This window comes from Pristiophorus japonicus, chromosome 5, assembly GCF_044704955.1.
Source record: "Pristiophorus japonicus isolate sPriJap1 chromosome 5, sPriJap1.hap1, whole genome shotgun sequence".
In the NCBI taxonomy this organism is placed as follows: Eukaryota; Metazoa; Chordata; class Chondrichthyes; family Pristiophoridae; genus Pristiophorus; species Pristiophorus japonicus.
Window position 1 is genome coordinate 178,930,596 of NC_091981.1, and position 18,653 is coordinate 178,949,248.

At 44.0% G+C, this 18,653-nt stretch overlaps 1 protein-coding gene across 3 annotated transcripts in view; it reads right to left on the reverse strand.

Moving 5' to 3' along the window:
* The window catches only part of galnt1 (UDP-N-acetyl-alpha-D-galactosamine:polypeptide N-acetylgalactosaminyltransferase 1), a 258,714-nt gene that overhangs the window by 122,635 nt on the left and 117,426 nt on the right, over positions 1–18,653 (reverse strand). For 2 of the 3 annotated variants that reach the window (XM_070881133.1, XM_070881132.1), the window contains exon 3: positions 12,024–12,192. In XM_070881133.1, the coding sequence (XP_070737234.1) occupies positions 12,024–12,192 (169 nt within the window). Of the gene's footprint in view, positions 1–12,023; positions 12,193–12,655; positions 12,916–18,653 lie in introns of those variants that run through there. The other variant, XM_070881131.1, reaches the window with a different exon arrangement.

The window sequence follows — 18,653 nt, forward strand, 5'->3', positions numbered from 1 at the left end:
GTGCAGGAAAGGTTCAGCAGACTAATTCCCAGGATGGCAAGACTGACATATAAAGGAAGATTGGATCGACTAGGCTTATATTCAAAGGAATTTAGAAGATTGAGCGGGGATTTCATAGAAACATGTAAAATTCTGACGGGATTGGACAGGTTAGATGCAGGAAGAATGTTCCCGATGTTGGGGAAGTCCAGAACCAGGGGTCACAGTCTAAGGATAAGGGGTAAGCCAGTTAGGACCGAGATGAGGAAATATGTCTTCACTCAGAATTGTGGAATTCTCTACCACAGAAAGTTGTTGAGGCCAGTTCGTTAGATATATTCAAAAGGGAGTTAGATGTGGCCCTTACGGCTAAAGGGATCAAGGGGTATGGAGAGAAAGCAGGAATTGGGTACTGAAGTTGCATGATCGGCCATGATCATATTGAATGGTGGTGCAGGCTCGAAGGGCTGAATGCCCTACTCCTACACCTATTTGCTATGTTTCTATGTTTCCTCTGCCCGCCGGGTATCGCTTAGGGCGACAATGTCGACATCAAAGCATCTAAGTTCTGGAACGTCAGGACCCTCATGGACAACTCCAACAGCCTGGATGAGTGCAGCTCCACCAACACTACAGAAGCTCCAGGACAAAGCAGCCCACTTGATTGGCACCCCATCCACCACCTTAAATATTTACTACTCTCTCCACCACCGGCGCACCGTGGCTGCAGTGTGTACGATCTACAAGATGTACTCCAGCAACTCGCCAAGGCTTCTTCGATAGCAACTCCCAAACCCGCAACCTCTACTACCTCGAAGGACAAGGGCAGCAGGTGCATAGGAACACCATCACCTCCAACTTCCCCACCATCCTGACTCAAAAATATATCGCCGTTCCTTCATCGTCGCTTGGTCAAAATCCTGGAACTCCCTCCCTAACATCACGATGAGGGTACTTTCACTGCATAGACTGCAGTAGTTCAAGAAGGCAGATCATCACCACCTTCTCAAGGGCAATTAGGGATGGGCAATAAATGCTGGCCTTGCCAGTGACACTCACATCCCACGAACGAATAAAAAAAAAAGTTCCCCTTTCTAAAATGGACAAAGGGAAGCAAGAATAGGAAAGAAATAGTTTAAAAGTTAATTTTTTAAAGAAATCAGGTAAAGACTGTTTTAGTTTGATAAAAATCAAATCAAAGAGTTTGGGTAGCGAGAATGAAGGAAGAAAGGATGACAGTACCATTTTATAACAAGAATTTATTTGCTACCACCAAATTAGATTAGTTACACATATTGACACAAGAGATTTTAAATCAGAATGTGTACAGCACAAGGCCAGTTTTGATGTTAAGCCAAACAGCTTAAAAACTCCTTCCTATTTTTGCTTTTAGAACAAATGACCATTCATTGGGGCCAAGTTTCAGGCCGTGCCTAGAACGGCGCAGCCCCGACCTGGATGCCCGTTTTTCGCGCTTAAAAGCACGACAGAAAAATATCTCTTAATTCTCCAGCTCCTTGCTGGTCCCTGGGAGCTCGGCGCGCACACAGCAGCGGGGGGGCGGAGCCACACAGAGTCGTGCCAATTCTGCAAGTGGAGGGGGACGGGGCTAAGTTAAATGAAGCAACGTCGTGCCGGCAGCCCTGTGCATGCGCGTTGGAGCGCGCGCGCACGCGCAGTAGCCCAGAAACATTGGCACTTGGCCATTTTTAAAGGAACTTAAAGAAAAGTGCTGATTTGTCTCGTCGACCTCTGGAAAGGCTTGGGATTGAATTTTGGTGATTTTTGTGTCTGAAGGAGTGCTTTTAGCAGCACTGTTGAATAAATCACCTGCTGAAATCAGTGAGTGCTGCTTTTCACTGCTAAACTTCCAGAACAGGTGCTGCATAGGTACATGCAAATTAAGGACTGTGTGTTTTGAAAAATAAGAGTGCCAATTCCAATACAGCAATGGAACAACATCCACCAAGAACAAAGAATTTCTTGCATGAGGAAGTGGAGATATTAGTCAACGTCATTGAGCAGAGATGGCAGGAGCTAGATACCAGTATCAGAGGTCGCATAAAAGTGCCACCTAAAGAAATGAAGAAACACTGGAACCAAGTTGCAGAAGATTACTGCACAGTGGTGCATACCATGAGATCTGGAAGCCAGTGTAAAAAGAAATGGCACGACCTTGGTCAAGTAGTTAGTGTAAGTAATATTTTCAATTTTTAATGTAATCGTAATTGTAATGTGACTATTTGTATGTCCCACCCTGCAGAAAGACGTACTCTGTAAAAAAAAAAAGTTATATTTTACTCTTTGCAGAAGAAATTGGCCCACAACAAAAGGGAAGCAACTCGAACAGGAGGAGGCACGCCCAATCTGCATCCACTGACACCCTTGGAACAGAGGGTAGCTGCTATGATGAGTCGTACATGGAGAAAAGCAATCAGTACAGCACAAGCTGGGCCCGCACGTGAGGAAGAGGGCAAGTCCTGAAAATGCATCGTGGCCCTTCAAATCAACCTGCTGCCTGGCCTGCTCGAAGGCTGCTTGCTTGCTGTGTCTTCGGCTGCTGTCGAGCCACTGATGCCGCCCAAGTCTCCTACATGGAAGGGACACCTGCCTGAAGCACTGCAGCTCGAAGGCTGCTTGCTGCTGTTGTTGTTGGGCTGCCGTCGAGTCACTGACGCCGCCCCTGTCTCCAACATGGAAGGCCTGCCTGCTGCTTCACACAGGTAGGAATATTCAATATTTTGTCTTTGCTTTGTTTATAATTTTTTAGTCAGGATGGTGCTTTATTTGTATAAGACAGACTGTTAAATGCTTGTAGAATTTAATTACTTCCCTTCTCCCCCCTCCCCCCACCCCCCTCGTTCCCTACGCCTGATTTGTAACCGACGCCTGATTTGTAAAGTGTAGGCAAGGTTTTTCTGAGCGTACAAAAATCTACACTTACTCCATCCTAAGTTAATTTGGAGTAAATTTTCACTGCCTAAACTTTCAAAATGGGCGTAAGTGGCCGGACACGCCCCTTTTGAAAAAGAAAATCTGTTCCAAAATAAAACTGTTCTAACTGACTAGAACTGGAGCAAACTAAATGCCGAGAATTGCAATTTCTAAGATACTCCATTCTAAACCAGTTGCTCAAAAAAAATAGGAGCAACTCAGGCCGAAACTTGACCCCATAAAGCCTAAAGACAACAGCACTCTGTTGTATAAACTTCTGGATCATAGGTAGACTGATCATTTTAAGTATCTGTCCTAATTTTTTTTCTGAAATTGGCTGTTGGCAAGAAATCTTAAGTAGAGTTAGTGTAGAATATATATGAATTCTGCATACAACTGCTGGCACACTGCATTAATGTTGATGTTATGTTTTGGGGTCTTTTCCACTATTCCTACTTTAGATACTTCAGCTTCTGTATTGTAGAATATTTTCATACACGAGTCTTCGCTCCTAAAGTCTTGAATGCATCTTCACTGTCCCTGATATCTAGGTAAGTATCTGATAACAAGCATAGGATAACAAACAGAAACCCATTTTGTAAAGTGCTTTAGCTACTGGGTCTATTCTGGGCTTCCACATGTATTTTCTTTCATCTTTGAAACATAGCAGAACTTTACAATATCAGACTTTGTTTTAAATTTTGACAAATGAGCACATACATTGAACAATAGGTGAACAAGTTTTAAAAATAAAAATATCAAAATTTTACACACATACTAGGCAATCTCTTGGGGTGATGCACGAGGGGAGTCTGGACCAAGTGCAGTGTTCAGGTAAAGCAGGATAGAGGGCATGGAATAAATGAATTGATACAAAAAATGGAGAGGAGGAGAGAAGGAAAGGAGGGCAGGGGAGCGGAGGACAAAAGGAGGGTAGGGGAGCCGAGGACGAAAGGAGGGTAGGGGAGCCGAGGACGAAAGGAGGGTAGGGGAGCCGAGGACGAAAGGAGGGTAGGGGAGCCGAGGACGAAAGGAGGGTAGGGGAGCCGAGGACGAAAGGAGGGTAGGGGAGCCGAGGACGAAAGGAGGGTAGGGGAGCCGAGGACGAAAGGAGGGTAGGGGAGCCGAGGACGAAAGGAGGGTAGGGGAGCCGAGGACGAAAGGAGGGTAGGGGAGCCGAGGACGAAAGGAGGGTAGGGGAGCCGAGGACGAAAGGAGGGTAGGGGAGCCGAGGACGAAAGGAGGGTAGGGGAGCCGAGGCCGAAAGGAGGGTGGGGGAGCCGAGGACGAAAGGAGGGTAGGGGAGCCGAGGACGAAAGGAGGGTAGGGGAGCCGAGGACGAAAGGAGGGTAGGGGAGCCGAGGACGAAAGGAGGGTAGGGGAGCCGAGGACGAAAGGAGGGTAGGGGCAGAAGTTAAAGAGGGTGGGGGCAGGAGGTGGACGGCTCCAATTACCTACAAATGCTCAGTGGGGGAGGGGGAAGAATCCAATGTTGGTTGGAGTACGGCCATGATATCGATGTTTACTTGGCATGGTGGGTTGGAGTGGGAGCATTATACCCTCTCTGCTCATTGTGAATGGGTATCTATTCCCATGCTTCTGTACAGAGAGGGAGGATGATTTGATCCAATCACTTACAGTCTTCAGGGTTGGGGGTTGGAAGATTTTTGTGCATTTGAGATACGAAAGCTTTTGTGAGGGTGGGGATATTCATTTTCATTAGAAAGTCTGCATTTCTGCTGAATGGGGGATGGGGGATGGGCTTGTGTGTTTGTAGTCCGCTGCCAGGTAAGGAGTGAATCAACAGTTGTAGTCCAGTCCCAAAATTCAGCTCAGCTGAGGCGGTGGATGCCATCTCATACAAGGACAAAACTCTAACATCCTGGTTGGGGAGGGGGGAGGAACGCATCAGGCACTGATAGATCGTCAGGTACATTAGATTTACTTTTCTTCTACAGATTTCTTTGGAGTGGGGGGGGCGGGCGGGGCAGGCAGGTAACTTAGTTTTCCTTGCAGCTTGCAGTGTGTGTTTCCTGGTGTTTCTAATGTTATTTGTAGTTCAAGTAGAACATGAAGGCTTTTCTTTACCCACCAACATGTCTGCCATTCTCCAAGTAAAGCACAATCCAATGGACAAGTTTAGGAATTGCACTGAGATTGACAGTCACGAAATGTTAGGTGGGCTGCCATGTAAGTTAATGAATCACAGAGATACATTGATAGCACCAACTATAGGCACAGTATTAAAATATTGCAACCACTCACTTATGCATATATATTTACTTTGGATATTTTCTTAACCAACTCCTCAAAATAAAATAAGAAATGAATTCAATTTTTATGTTATTTTTTCTAGGCACTCAATTATTCCTTTGTTCTTATACTTTCAAATGAGAGAACTAACTGGCTTGATCCATCTTTCTGATGATTCCAAATCAACTCAATGATTTGAACAATTCAAAATACGTAAATACACCTCAAACAGCTGCCAGAAAATGTTGAACTTATGTAACTATTGGCTCTATTCAAAAGGAGTTGCTAGTCATAAGCATAATGGAGTAAATTACACAATATGTTTCTATTTAAAATGTGTAGCTTGGTTACTTCTGCAGCAAATGTTCTTAGTGGTAACCAAACATAACCTTCATGACATTTCTATTAGGATAAGCTCGGAACAAGATTCTGGCTGCTTTTCAAACTCCTTAAATACTGTAATTGAATGAAGAGGGACTACTTCTAAGCTGAAGCTGGACAAAAAAGGTTCATTTTGTCACAGTCTATATAATTTTATTTGAATAGCTCCGCTAGCAGATTGTGCCAAATAGGAGGAACCTCCAAGTTTACCAAATTAATTCTGTAGAAATGCGCTTTTTAGTCTCATACCAGCAACCCTCTTTCTCCCCACCCCACCCCCCACACACACACCACACACAATTTATTTTGCTACAGTAACTGAAGATACTTGGAGTTTACGTGAACAAATTTATTTTTTTCAAAAACTCCATATTTTGTTCATCCATGATTCTAAACCATATTCGGTTTCTCATGCGGTTCGATTTGTGGATGCGCTGAAAACCGTCTTTTCTGATCTCCAACACAGATCGGGAGCGAGGACATTTGCATGCGCAAGATTGTAGTATTTACCCATATCTTGCCCAGCAAATGTCCTCAAAATTCTTGCGCCTGATAAAAGCAGGCACATAGCCTGTTTAATAACATACAAAAATATAATTAAATTAAATTTTAAAAAACACATTTTAAAAAATTTTATTTATTTTTAACCATAATTTTAAAAATTGTAAAAACTCGGGAAAAAAGATTCTAAGATATTTATTAACTTTAATTTCAATTAATTTTCATTATGTGAGGTGTGTTTTTTATTTTTTATTACATGTGTTTAGTGTCTTGGTTTTTTTCCCCCTCTTAATAGCAATGAGAACTCGTAGATACAGAGTTCTCATTGCTATTAATGAGAAAGCTGTAGAATACAGTACTTGAATGGCTGAGCAGTCACACATGGCTGCACTGTCTGCGTGGGAACCTGGAGGACGGGAGTGCAGGAAAAGAAGGCCACCCCAACGGAATCGTAGGCTCCTCCCGAACCACCAGGTAAATTCGTAGAAATGTTTCAGGTCAGAGGCAATTGCCCGCGGGAAGCCTCCAGCTGGAATTTCAGCCCCAAATTGTATAAATCCATGGAGAGCAAATAGAAAGCTTGCTTCCAAAGGGTTCCCCGGTGATGTATTTTTTCGGACATGTTTATTTGTAACATCTAAAACTCAGATTGTGTCTCCTTGATCACAAGACCGGATTGCTGATTAGTCCCTGTGGAGGATGAGACACACCCAGCAGTTTCTCTGAAATGTGTAATTAGAACCGCCCTGCCTATGTAATCAGTGACTTTGCAAAGTGTAATTTGAGCCATTCTGACTGCTGACTCCAGACAGAACAGAGCTCACTTGGAACAGACAGGGCTCACTCTCACGGGTCAAGACCGTCTCCCACACCTCAAACAAGTTCCTGCCCCCACCGCCCAAGTTTCTGATCTTCTCTCCGCCCCCCCGCGCTGCAAAGTTTCTGACATTCTCCCCTAGCTAGGTGCCTGACCTTCACCCCCCACCCTCACCTGGCCCAAGTTCCTGACCTTCTCCCCTGCCCGAGTTCCTTACATTCTCCCCCCTGCCCAAGTTTATGGCCTTCTTTCCCTCTCCCGCCCCAGGTTCCCGACCTTCTCCCCTGCACAAGTTCCTCTCCTACAGATTCATGGCCTTCTTTCCCCCCCACCCACTCCAACAAGTTTGTGACTTAACCACCCTGCCGCGCTCTCCCCCCCCCGCGCTCCACTGTCGCCCCGTCCCATGCCATAGATGGGACATTGTGTGTGGGTCACAGATTGTTAACAGGTTTATTGGGTATGAAATGAATAGTGACAGTGTTGTGACTTCCGGATTTCATCCACTCCTATGATGTCAATTGCCACACACACTCCGCTCATCCCATACCCAGCCTCCTCCCATTGCTCTCTGACCCCCCAGTACCTCACAGCCATCCTTGACTGCCCAGACACCTCAGAACCCTGCTAATCCTCAAAATCCTTCTGGAGAGCTTTTTTATTCCCTCCTACTTCTGAGTACTCCAAGCCAATAACCTCCTCCTATCATTGGTTTATCTTGACTTCTTGTGACAATAAAAAAAATGCATCAGTGCATGAAGGTTCAGTCAAAAGAGCCTCGTGAAGTGCTGTGTGTCAGACTATACAACTACAGCTGCTTTCAACAGTCCAACATTGAATACTACATTGACACTAAGGCCTGTCTTCTATTTGGAAGTTGGAACATTCTGCTGAATACCTCAAAACAGTGGTGGCATGTATCGGCATACATCAGATCATCTATTGGCTGCTGCTGGGATTTTTTTCTCAATTTGTAAGAATACTTGGACCGAAATTGTCCTCTGCCCCAAATGGGACGCACTTACCGTTTTTTTTAAGTAAGTGTTTTCCCCGCCACAATGTATGGGTCGGGTCGGCCGCTGCAGAGAGTCATCAGCGCCGCGCTGATGACATCAACATGTTGCTGATGATGTCAGTGCAACGCGGACTCCTTCAGTTAAAGGGGAGGGCCTCGGCGACATCTACAGCCACTTTAGCGGCACCCACCGGGCCACCAGGGAGGGTTTCGGCCAGGCCAGCGACCCGGTACCCAAGAGGGGGTGCCGGCCAAACTAGTGGCTGCCATTGTTGGGCTGACTTCGGAGTCGGCTGACAATTAAAAGAAAATGGCGGCTGCGGAAGTGCGTCCTCCCACTTAATAGCGGGGGGGGGTTTGTCGGGCCGCCGGAGGTCGGGAGGAGATGGGCGAGGGGTCGGTCGAGCCACTGGTGGGCGGGGACAGTAGGCAGCTGGAGGCCCAAAGAGGTCAGGCGGCCGGGTCGAGGTCAGGGGGGAGCGGCAGGCAGCAGGAGTCGGCCGGAGGACTCAATAAGATCATGGTGGATCTGATCATGGACTCGGCTCCACTTCCCCGCCTGCTCCCCATAACCCTTTATTCCCTTATCACTCAAAAATCTGTCTATCTCTGCCTTAAATATATTCAATGACCCAGCCTCCACAGCTCTCTGGGGCAGAGAATTCCATAGATTTACAACCTTCAGTGAAGAAATTCCTCTTCATCTTAGTTTTAAATGGACAGCCCCTTATTCTAAGACTATGTTCCCTAGTTTTAGTTTCCCCTATGAGTGGAAGTATCCTCTCTGCATCCCTTTTCGAGCCCCCTCATTACCTTATATGTTTCGATAAGATCACCTCATTTTTCTGAACGCCAATGAGTATAGGCCCAACCTACTCAACCTATCTTCATAAGTCAACCAAAATCAGCTCCGGAATTAACCTAGTGAACCTTCTCTGAACAGCCTCCAATGCAAGTATATCCTTCCTTAAATACAGAGACCAAAACTGTACACAGTACTCTAGATGTGGCCTCACCAATACCCTGTACAGGTGTAGCAGGACTTCTCTGTTTTTATATTCTATCCCCCTTGCAATAAAGACCAACATTCTATTTGTCTTCCTGATTACTTGCTGTACCTACATACTAACTTTTTGTGTTTCATGCACAAGAGCCCCCAGGTCCCTCTGTACTGCAGCACTTTGCAATTTTTCTCCATTTAAATTAGAATTTGCTTTTCTAATGTTTTCTGCCAAAGTGGATAACCTCATATTTTCCCACATTATACTCCATCTGCTAAATTTTTGCCCACTCACATAGCCAGTCTATATCCCTTTGCAGATTTTTTATGTCCTCATAATTTGCTTTCCCACCCATTTTTGCATCATCAGCAAACTTGGCTACATTATACTTGGTCCCTTCATCCAAGTCATTAATATAGATTGTAAATAGTTGAGGACCCAGCAATGATCCCTGTGGCACTCCACTAGTTACAGTTTGCCAACCTGAAAATGACCCATTTATCCCAACTCTGTTTTGTTAGTTAGCCAATCCTCTATCCATGCTAATATATAATACCCCCAACCCCGTAAACTTTTATCTTGTGCAGTAACCTTTTATGTGGCACCTTATTGAATGCCTTCTGGAAATCCAAATACACCACATCTACTGGTTCCCCTTTATCCACCCTGCACCATTATATCCTCAAAGAACTCCAGCAAATTTGTCAAATTTTCAATGATGGAAGAAAAAGAACCAAGAACAAGACTTAATAGGTGAGCATAATTACAACAGAATGGGGTTACTTGACTATACAATTGACATCCATGTTAAAGCAGCCAGTTCAAAGCAACAAAAGCACATTACACTAGCTGTTTTTCCCTTTGGACCACAGGACTTGCATGACCGAGAGAGTTAAAAAAACATAGCTCACAAAGGAGGACACGAACAACCTTCCGGTTATAAAAGGGGTCGGGGGGTCTAGTAAGGAGGAGAAACTGAGGGAAATCCTTATTAGCCGGGAAATTGTGTTGGGGAAATTGATGGGATTGAAGGCCGATAAATCCCCAGGGCCTGATGGACTGCATCCCAGAGTACTTAAGGAGGTGGCCTTGGAAATAGTGGATGCGTTGACAGTCATTTTCCAACATTCCATTGACTCTGGATCAGTTCCTATGGAGTGGAGGGTAGCCAATGTAACCCCACTTTTTAAAAAAGGAGGGAGAGAGAAAACAGGGAATTATTGACCGGTCAGCCTGACATCGGTAGTGGGTAAAATGATGGAATCAATTATTAAGGATGTCATAGCAGTGCATTTGGAAAGAGGTGACATGATAGGTCCAAGTCAGCATGGATTTGTGAAAGGGAAATCATGCTTGACAAATCTTCTGGAATTTTTTGAGGATGTTTCCAGTAGAGTGGACAAGGGAGAACCAGTTGATGTGGTATATTTGGACTTTCAGAAGGCGTTCGACAAGGTCCCACACAAGAGATTGATGTGCAAAGTTAGAGCACATGGGATTGGGGGTAGTGTACTGACATGGATTGAGAACTGGTTGTCAGACAGGAAGCAAAGAGTAGGAGTAAATGGGTACTTTTCAGAATGGCAGGCAGTGACTAGTGGGGTATCGCAAGGTTCTGTGCTGGGGCCCCAGCTGTTTACACTGTACATTAATGATTTAGATGAGGGGATTAAATGTAGTATCTCCAAATTTGCGGATGACACTAAGTTGGGTGGCAGTGTGAGCTGCGAGGAGGATGCTGTGAGGCTGCAGAGCGACTTGGATAGGTTAGGTGAGTGGGCAAATGCATGGCAGATGAAGTATAATGTGGATAAATGTGAGGTTATCCACTTTGGTGGTAAAAACAGAGAGACAGACTATTATCTGAATGGTGACAGATTAGGAAAAGGGGAGGTGCAAAGAGACCTGGGTGTCATGGTACATCAGTCATTGAAGGTTGGCATGCAGGTGCAGCAGGCGGTTAAGAAAGCAAATGGCATGTTGGCCTTCATAGCGAGGGGATTTGAGTACAGGGGCAGGGAGGTGTTGCTACAGTTGTACAGGGCATTGGTGAGGCCACACCTGGAGTATTGTGTACAGTTTTGGTCTCCTAACCTGAGGAAGGACATTCTTGCTATTGAGGGAGTGCAGCGAAGGTTCACCAGACTGATTCCCGGGATGGCGGGACTGACCTATCAAGAAAGACTGGATCAACTGGGCTTGTATTCACTGGAGTTCAGAAGAATGAGGGGACCTCATAGAAACATTTAAAATTCTGACGGGGTTAGACAGGTTAGATGCAGGAAGAATGTTCCCAATGTTGGGGAAGTCCAGAACCAGAGGTCATGATCTAAGGATAAGGGGTAAGCCATTTAGGACCGAGATGCGGAGGAACTTCTTCACCCAGAGATTGGTGAACCTGTGGAATTCTCTACCACAGAAAGTTGTTGAGGCCAATTCACTAAATATATTCAAAAAGGAGTTAGATGAGGTCCTTACTACTAGGGGGATCAAGGGGTATGGCGAGAAAGCAGGAATGGGGTACTGAAGTTGAATGTTCAGCCATGAACTCATTGAATGGCGATGCAGGCTAGAAGGGCCGAATGGCCTACTCCTGCACCTATTTTCTATGTTTCTATGTTCGACAACTGATTGGTTGGAATGGCTTGCAACCATTGGCATGGAAGCATTAAGATCATTTGTGGAATGAGCTGGGGTGTTTGGCATGGTAAATAACACAGTTTCAGTCAACTCTTAGATTATAAAGCCAGTTCTTTTATTAGACCATTCATGATAATTAATTTGCTGAGAATTCAAAAGTTGCCTTTGGTGAGTAGTAGAAGCTGCTTTGGCAGTGGCCTTCCCACTAGAAACTTGTTGATTTAAGAAAATGTGGAAAATTAAACTGTGACAACATAACCTACACATATACTCCCAAGCAAGAATTCGTCTTGCTTACAAAAAAGTAATATGTATTTGCAACTTAGTTTTAATGAATAGTTGTAATATGAACACATGGTTTTGATCAACAAATTATTTCATTTGAATTGAAATTGTAGCAAAGGAATACTGAAATTTTCATCCCTATGGTACTCAGTTTTAATGTTCTAGATCTGTAGCAAAACATGAACACTGAAAACCTGCCTTTAAAAGTTGTACTTACCCATCTAACCTGACATCAGGTAGGGTTCTGTTGAGTGCAATCATATCACTTGCCATCAAGTTGAACTGATTGATTTTAAACATCTCTTTCATTTTTTCTTGATTTTCCTTCGAGATTACTACAGGCTTCCCCATCTCTCCAGGCCCTTCTTGTGGCTTCTGTATCACATCTGAAATACAGGAAGGTTTTGTTATCAAATGAAAATTAGACTTAAAGTAGTATTAAAAGACACACTGCTGTAATCACTGCCTGAAAGCTTAAAATTATCTACTACAGGCATTATTTTCCTCACTCTTTGGGTGTATTCTGGCCTCTGCATGTGAAGGGATAGGTCTGCAGATACTGTCCCTTTGAGAGTTTGTTATAAAAGATCATGTGGTCATGTTCCACCCTATTGTGCACAGGGTTTCATCCTACAAATGCACCTCAGTTCTTTTGAAAGGAGCCAACAGAAAGGCAATTCAGTTGATACAATAAAGGAATTAAACACACAATATGAAGTTACAAGTGTACCAAGTTGGAGGCAGCCTTTATATGTTGAGTTTAGTACCTAAAGCAGCTAATTTAATATTTTATTATTTGTATCATCTCCAAATGAATTGTGCCAAAATATTAAAGTTAAAGTTAAACACCTTGGGCCAGAGTTTGGTGAAACCGTAGGCCCGCCCATTTATCGGAGCTCCGTGGGCGGTGCGTGATGGTTTGCCGTCCGCAAGTTTCATCGTACTTTTGTCGGCAGGAGCGGCAGGCAGCTGGAGTCGGGAAACATCGGAGGCAGTCACCGCGCATGCGCGAGATTTGGAATTTTTCTTTGTAGTTTCTTTTGCCTGATGACATCACTTTTCCAGTGATTGGGCTCAGCTGCGCATGTGCATAATACCTCATTACTCACTTGCACCTGACAGTTGGAGGGGGAAGAGAGGGGGAAGGAGAAAAAGAGAGAGAGACAACAGATTCATCAGCCATCTACCTTACAAAGCTCTCGAATGGAAAAAAAGCTGCCAAGAAGTCCAATGGAGGGAGGCTCAGAGTTCCCTGGTTTACTGATGAGCTGGAGGACCTTGTCTCTGAGGTGGAGCGTCGTTACAAAGACCTCACCCGGGATGGTTGTGGCAAGCCAGCCCGCCCCAAGAAAAGCATTTGGCGGGAGATTAGAGAGGCCGTGTCCACAATGGGCACCATGGTTTGGGATGAAGACCAGTGCAAGAAAAGATAGAACGATGTGGTAATGTCAGCAAGAGTAAGTAAACATCTTATTGTTGCACTCCTTACTACTCAAAAAGTATATTTGGTGGTTATGTGTGTATGTTACATGTGCAAACCAGTTAAAGCTTGCAACTTTTATTTCTGCAGAAGAAAAGAACAGCCAATGCAGCAAAGCATTTGGAGGGGGCCAACAAGAGGTCATCGAGGTGACTGACAGGAGCATGCCTTGGCGCTGGTGGGTGACCAGCCCCGTGCTACCACACATGGTGGTGCCGATCCCATGCTAGAGCATTGTAAGTTTATACGACTCACTGATCTGTGTTATGTTCATGTCATGCAAGGTCATGTAATGTGATGTAAAATGCATTTTAATGTACTGTGTGTCGGCCATTTAGGGTGTGGTGATGTAGTGATGGTAGTCTTTGAAATAAGAACATGAAACATCACGGTACTCACGTCAGCATGACCAACCCCTCCCGCCCGCCGCCCCCCCACCTAAACATTTAAATGTTGTCCTGTACTACTGATGAATCGCAAGCACTGACCTAGGCACCCCATCCACCTCTGGCACACAAAGGCAATGTACAACACCAACACTGTACACCTCGACCTCATCAGGAGCCCACCACAACAGCTCCTTCCACCCCCAAAGATCCCCCACAGCCACCTCCGCAACCCATGGAGACGAAGACCAGGAGGAAGTGCAGGGAGAAGGCCCAGTGTTTGTCCCATTTGAGGTCGAGGAGGTGGAAGAGGAGGACACCACCCTCTTGACATGTGTGCCACCTGTGCGGCCAACATCAGTCTCGGGGTCAGAGTTTTTGGGCTTCGAGTCAGAGGAAGCGAGATCAAGCGTTGAGGCGCAGCAGCCGTGCCAGTAAAGCCACCAAGCCACCTCCACCTAGGATGATGCATAACGGGGAGCAACAATGCAGGAAATGGTGCATGTGTTGACGATGAGCGTCAACCTAGGTCGAGATCTGCCCCAGGCTATGACTGGGATAGGTGCCAGCATCGCCACCTTTGCAGAGTAGCATACTACCAGTATATCATGGCTGATCAGTGTGGTGGAGCGAACCGGCGACTCTTTAGATGCTCTGCGGTAGTCGATGCTCTCAGGTCATGGAACCCCAATGCCATACCAGCGACGCCGAAAGAACCCAAGGATCCGGAGATGCCAGCGCCTTCCATCTCACCGGCTACATTCTCTTCATGACAAACGCGACAGCAGCGTTCCGGGTGCCTTCCTGCACAATATGATGGAGCCAACGCGGTGAGGGGCAGGGGTGTGGGTCAGCGTGAGGATGGCCAACCCACGAAGAGGGCATTGAGCCTCACTTTGGGGGGGGGAGGGGGGGGGGGGAGAAGAGAGAGAAAGGGAGGTGGTGGGAGTAGGTAGAGGGTTGGTGTTTCATCTTGGTGATGTTGGTATATCTTGTTAATGTTTTTGGTGTTTCAGATGGTTCCTTTTGATGGCTAATTTACAGATTTTTGAAATAATGTAAAATATTTTGCTTTACGTGTTTGAATGTTCTGTCACTTTTGAATGCTGCACAATCCATTGCAGAAACATTTTTGGAAACTCTTGGTCAGTGTCTAACTTTTAGATAATGAGGGGTATGTGCAGAGAAACATACAAATGTCCTTCAAAAGTATTGGTGTCTGAGCAATATCTTGCCTTACAGATATGATGCAACTCTTTAACGGGTCCTGACATCACGTCATTTAGCTACGATAAGTAAAGTTCACCAATGCAGGACAGATGACTTTGAATGACAGATAGTTGCAGAACTTGGAGGCCAGACATTATGGTTGGCATTTGAGTCTACATTTTTTTTTTTTTTTTTTTTTAAGGTGCCACATCGCCGAACCCCATCCCCAACATATATTATTCAGTCACATTATACCATCGAATATACACACACACACTATTTATATACACACACACACACACTTTATATATACACACACACACACACACACTTTATATATATATATACACACACACACACACTATTTATACACACATCTTCTATAATTGAGCTCATGTTCTCAGGATCACATCCTGCCACCTAAGAGAAACTAACAGGATTTAATTATAGCCTATATACTTTGACATAAGCTCATATCTGTAGACTCTCATTGTGTCACTAAATCTGTTCTGTCTGAAATGGTGTCAAGACCCTTATAGCACAAGTCCATGGAGCCTTTACTGTATTCGCACCTCATTTCCGCTTTCTATCCCACACCCGCCCTTCAACGGAGCACTTTTCGCTTAAACTATAAATTCTTTGAGCAGTTTAAATTCCATCTGTAAACTTTTTCTGAGGGTCTAATAATGCTGCAGCATATATATCTGACCCGGGATGAGCAACTCTGGACCACTCTGCGCCATTGTCCCTACCGTCTGATTTACAGCCAGGTAAGACTACCTTTTTCCCAATGGTCTTTCTGGCGGGCGGTAGCAGGATCTTGATTTTTGGAGACTTCGGCATGGGCAGGCAGTATGAACTACCACCGCGATACTTCCCTGATGAAACTTCCGCTGGGCAGTAGGTCGGCGGTCCCTGAAGATTTTCCTCAAAATGTCTTTTTTGGGCGGTACCTCGGCGGCTGTGGGCGACAGTGAGCGGTAGATTGACCAAACTCGGGCCTCTTGGAACCATCATGTTCGAATCCATAACTCTGATATAGATGCAATGCGGGAAAGAACACGACTAACCTAATAATATTTTTTCTCAATGACAATATAAAATGCTGAAATAACACAAGATCCTACTCTGCTGTATGAATACCAAAACAGTGACAGATTCCATCCAGTAGAGTGCATGCCAAAATAGCGCAAATGCTAGCTCAATTTTTTTCTTTCCACGTAGCTATCACATCCAAGTATTCTGAACTTTGAGGACTATAATTAAGAGGTTGTATTATACAGAAAACAGTGGAGATCCCAATAATTTAGTACTATGGCCAGGTTAGAGCATCGCAAAGCCAAAGCATTTATTTGCTTCAGTTGTCAAATCTAGATAGTAATGCTTCCTTAATAGGATATAAGCTGCTTCATATAGTTGTCTCGTGAAAAGTGTCCAGAATAATGTTTTGCATATTAGTCCATGACAGGCCCAGAATATGTGTAAAGTTGTATTTTTCTGGTGGATGATAATCAGGAAAAGCTTCATGTTCAAACACGTTTTACTACTCAGTTATCGAAATACCAGTTAGCAAAAGTTTATCCAAGGTTCTTTATAAAATGAAACAACTGCATCGACTCATTAGCTCTATCTATAAAGAATACTGAGGTTCTTAATCATCAAATGTAATCAGAATTCCTTTTCAACTAGAAAGCATGTAGTTAGTTGCTAGTAAGATTAACAGATTTCCTGAGAAAATTTTAGCAAAGACCCAATTTTAATTTTCACTGAGTGCTGTTCTACAATATCCTATGTAAATACAAACTAATATAAGGTGGATCTACCATAAGAGGTCAACACTTATTTATCATGGAAGCTGGAATGGGGTGAGCAATGTAACACTCCAATTTAACAACAGAAACCATGGATCTAATAGAGTCTAACATAGTTAAAGACGACTTGGATTTATGTAGCGTCTTTCACAACCACCGGACGTCTCAAAGCGCTTTACAGCCAATGAAATATTTTTGGAGTGTAGTCACTGTTGTAATGTGGGAAACTCGGCAGCCAATTTGCACACAGCAAGCTCCCACAAACCGGCATGTGTTAATGACGAGATAATCAGTTTTAGTTATTTTGATTGAGAGATAAATATTGGCCAGGACACCTGGGATAACTTCCCTGCCCTTCAAATTAGTGCCATGGGATCTTTTACGTCCACCCGAGAGAGCAGACAGGGTCTTGGTTTAACGTCTCATCCGAAAGACGACACCGCTGACAGTGCAGCACTCCCTCAGCACTGCACTGGAGTGTCAGCCTAGATTTATGTGCTCAAGTCCTTGGAGTGGGACTTGAACCCACAACCTTCTGACTCAGAGGTGAGTGTGCTGATCCACAGCTGACACTTTTATGAAAGACAATATTAAAAATCAGAGATATACACTTAGTCACACAAAGAAATGGTTTTTGGACAACTTCCATGAACCTGAACACCAATGTATGTTCACCAATTGAACTTCCTACCACAAGCAGGTACCAAGTTGAAACAGAGTTTTCATTGAGCTATTATTTCAAAAACACTACAGATATAGAAGGATGGCCAAACAGCATACCCAGAGCAGGATTTCGGTCATTATCCCAGCAACAATGGGCAACATTTCTATTTATTTGAATTGATGCTTTCCAAGTTGTCAATGAAGGATTCCTAACTGAAGGGGGATGAAAAATCCATGTGTAGTTACAAAGCCAAACTGTGAAATAGGGCAGTGTGCAGTATCTGAGGGATTGCTACATCTGCAACATCATCATCCACTCTTCCATCATCCCACTTCTTGCTGCATCTACATACTTTGAGCTCTAGTCTGAACATCCACTATTAACAATTTCAGATTTGGTGGTCCCTCCCAATTTTCCTGCCACATTTCCCAATTCACTGTTGACTTCATTCTGTTCAATCTTGGAGCCGTTTTATTCACCTTCGTCATTTCTTCACAGCTTGTGAGAGATGATTTTTGCATATCATCCAGCACTTTTCCCCTCTTCATTAAAAAGATGTTAATTTAGTATTAAATCCTTTATCTGCCTTTGTACTAGTCATTAGCATATTGTACTCTTGCCTTCCTCTATCAGTTACAATGAAAGATCTTCACTTGAAATATTAATTTATCTTTTCTCTTTATAGATGCTGACAGGTGTTCAAGGCATCTTCTTTCTTCATTATCAAACATTGGTCCATTTCCAGTATTCAACCCCAGGCTTACAGCTTTCTATAAAACATCCTCTCATCTCCCATTGGTAGCATAGGAATTATTGAGTCCTGTAGTGTATCTCAGTCAACTGAGTTAACTCTTTTGCTCCCTTCATCGGCTGAATTTTTTCCCCTTTTTTGAAAAAATATTGGTGGATTTCTGGTAGCGTTGCTTGTGGCAAAAGAATATGTTGTTTAATTTTATGTAATGTACAATATATTATCAGATAAAATAAGCCAAATTGTGTTTCTGTTAAAGAGTATAATAGGACTGCTACTGAATTATGGGCTCAAATTTTATTATGTTGACATTTACATGGAAAATGCAAATCAGTGGCCTTGATTATTATTTAAAAAAGGATGTGATCTCAGCTTTGTTTAAAAAAAAAGCCAGGATACAGAGGAAGATATTGCAGTTAGGCAAGAAGTAGGTTGGAACTATCACTGTAACAGTACTTGGGAGTTGGGAATAGGGAAATTGTAGGTTGGCAATATTGAGAGTGTGGTGCCAACTACGAGGGTGGGGGTATCATGTTGTTTTGAGAA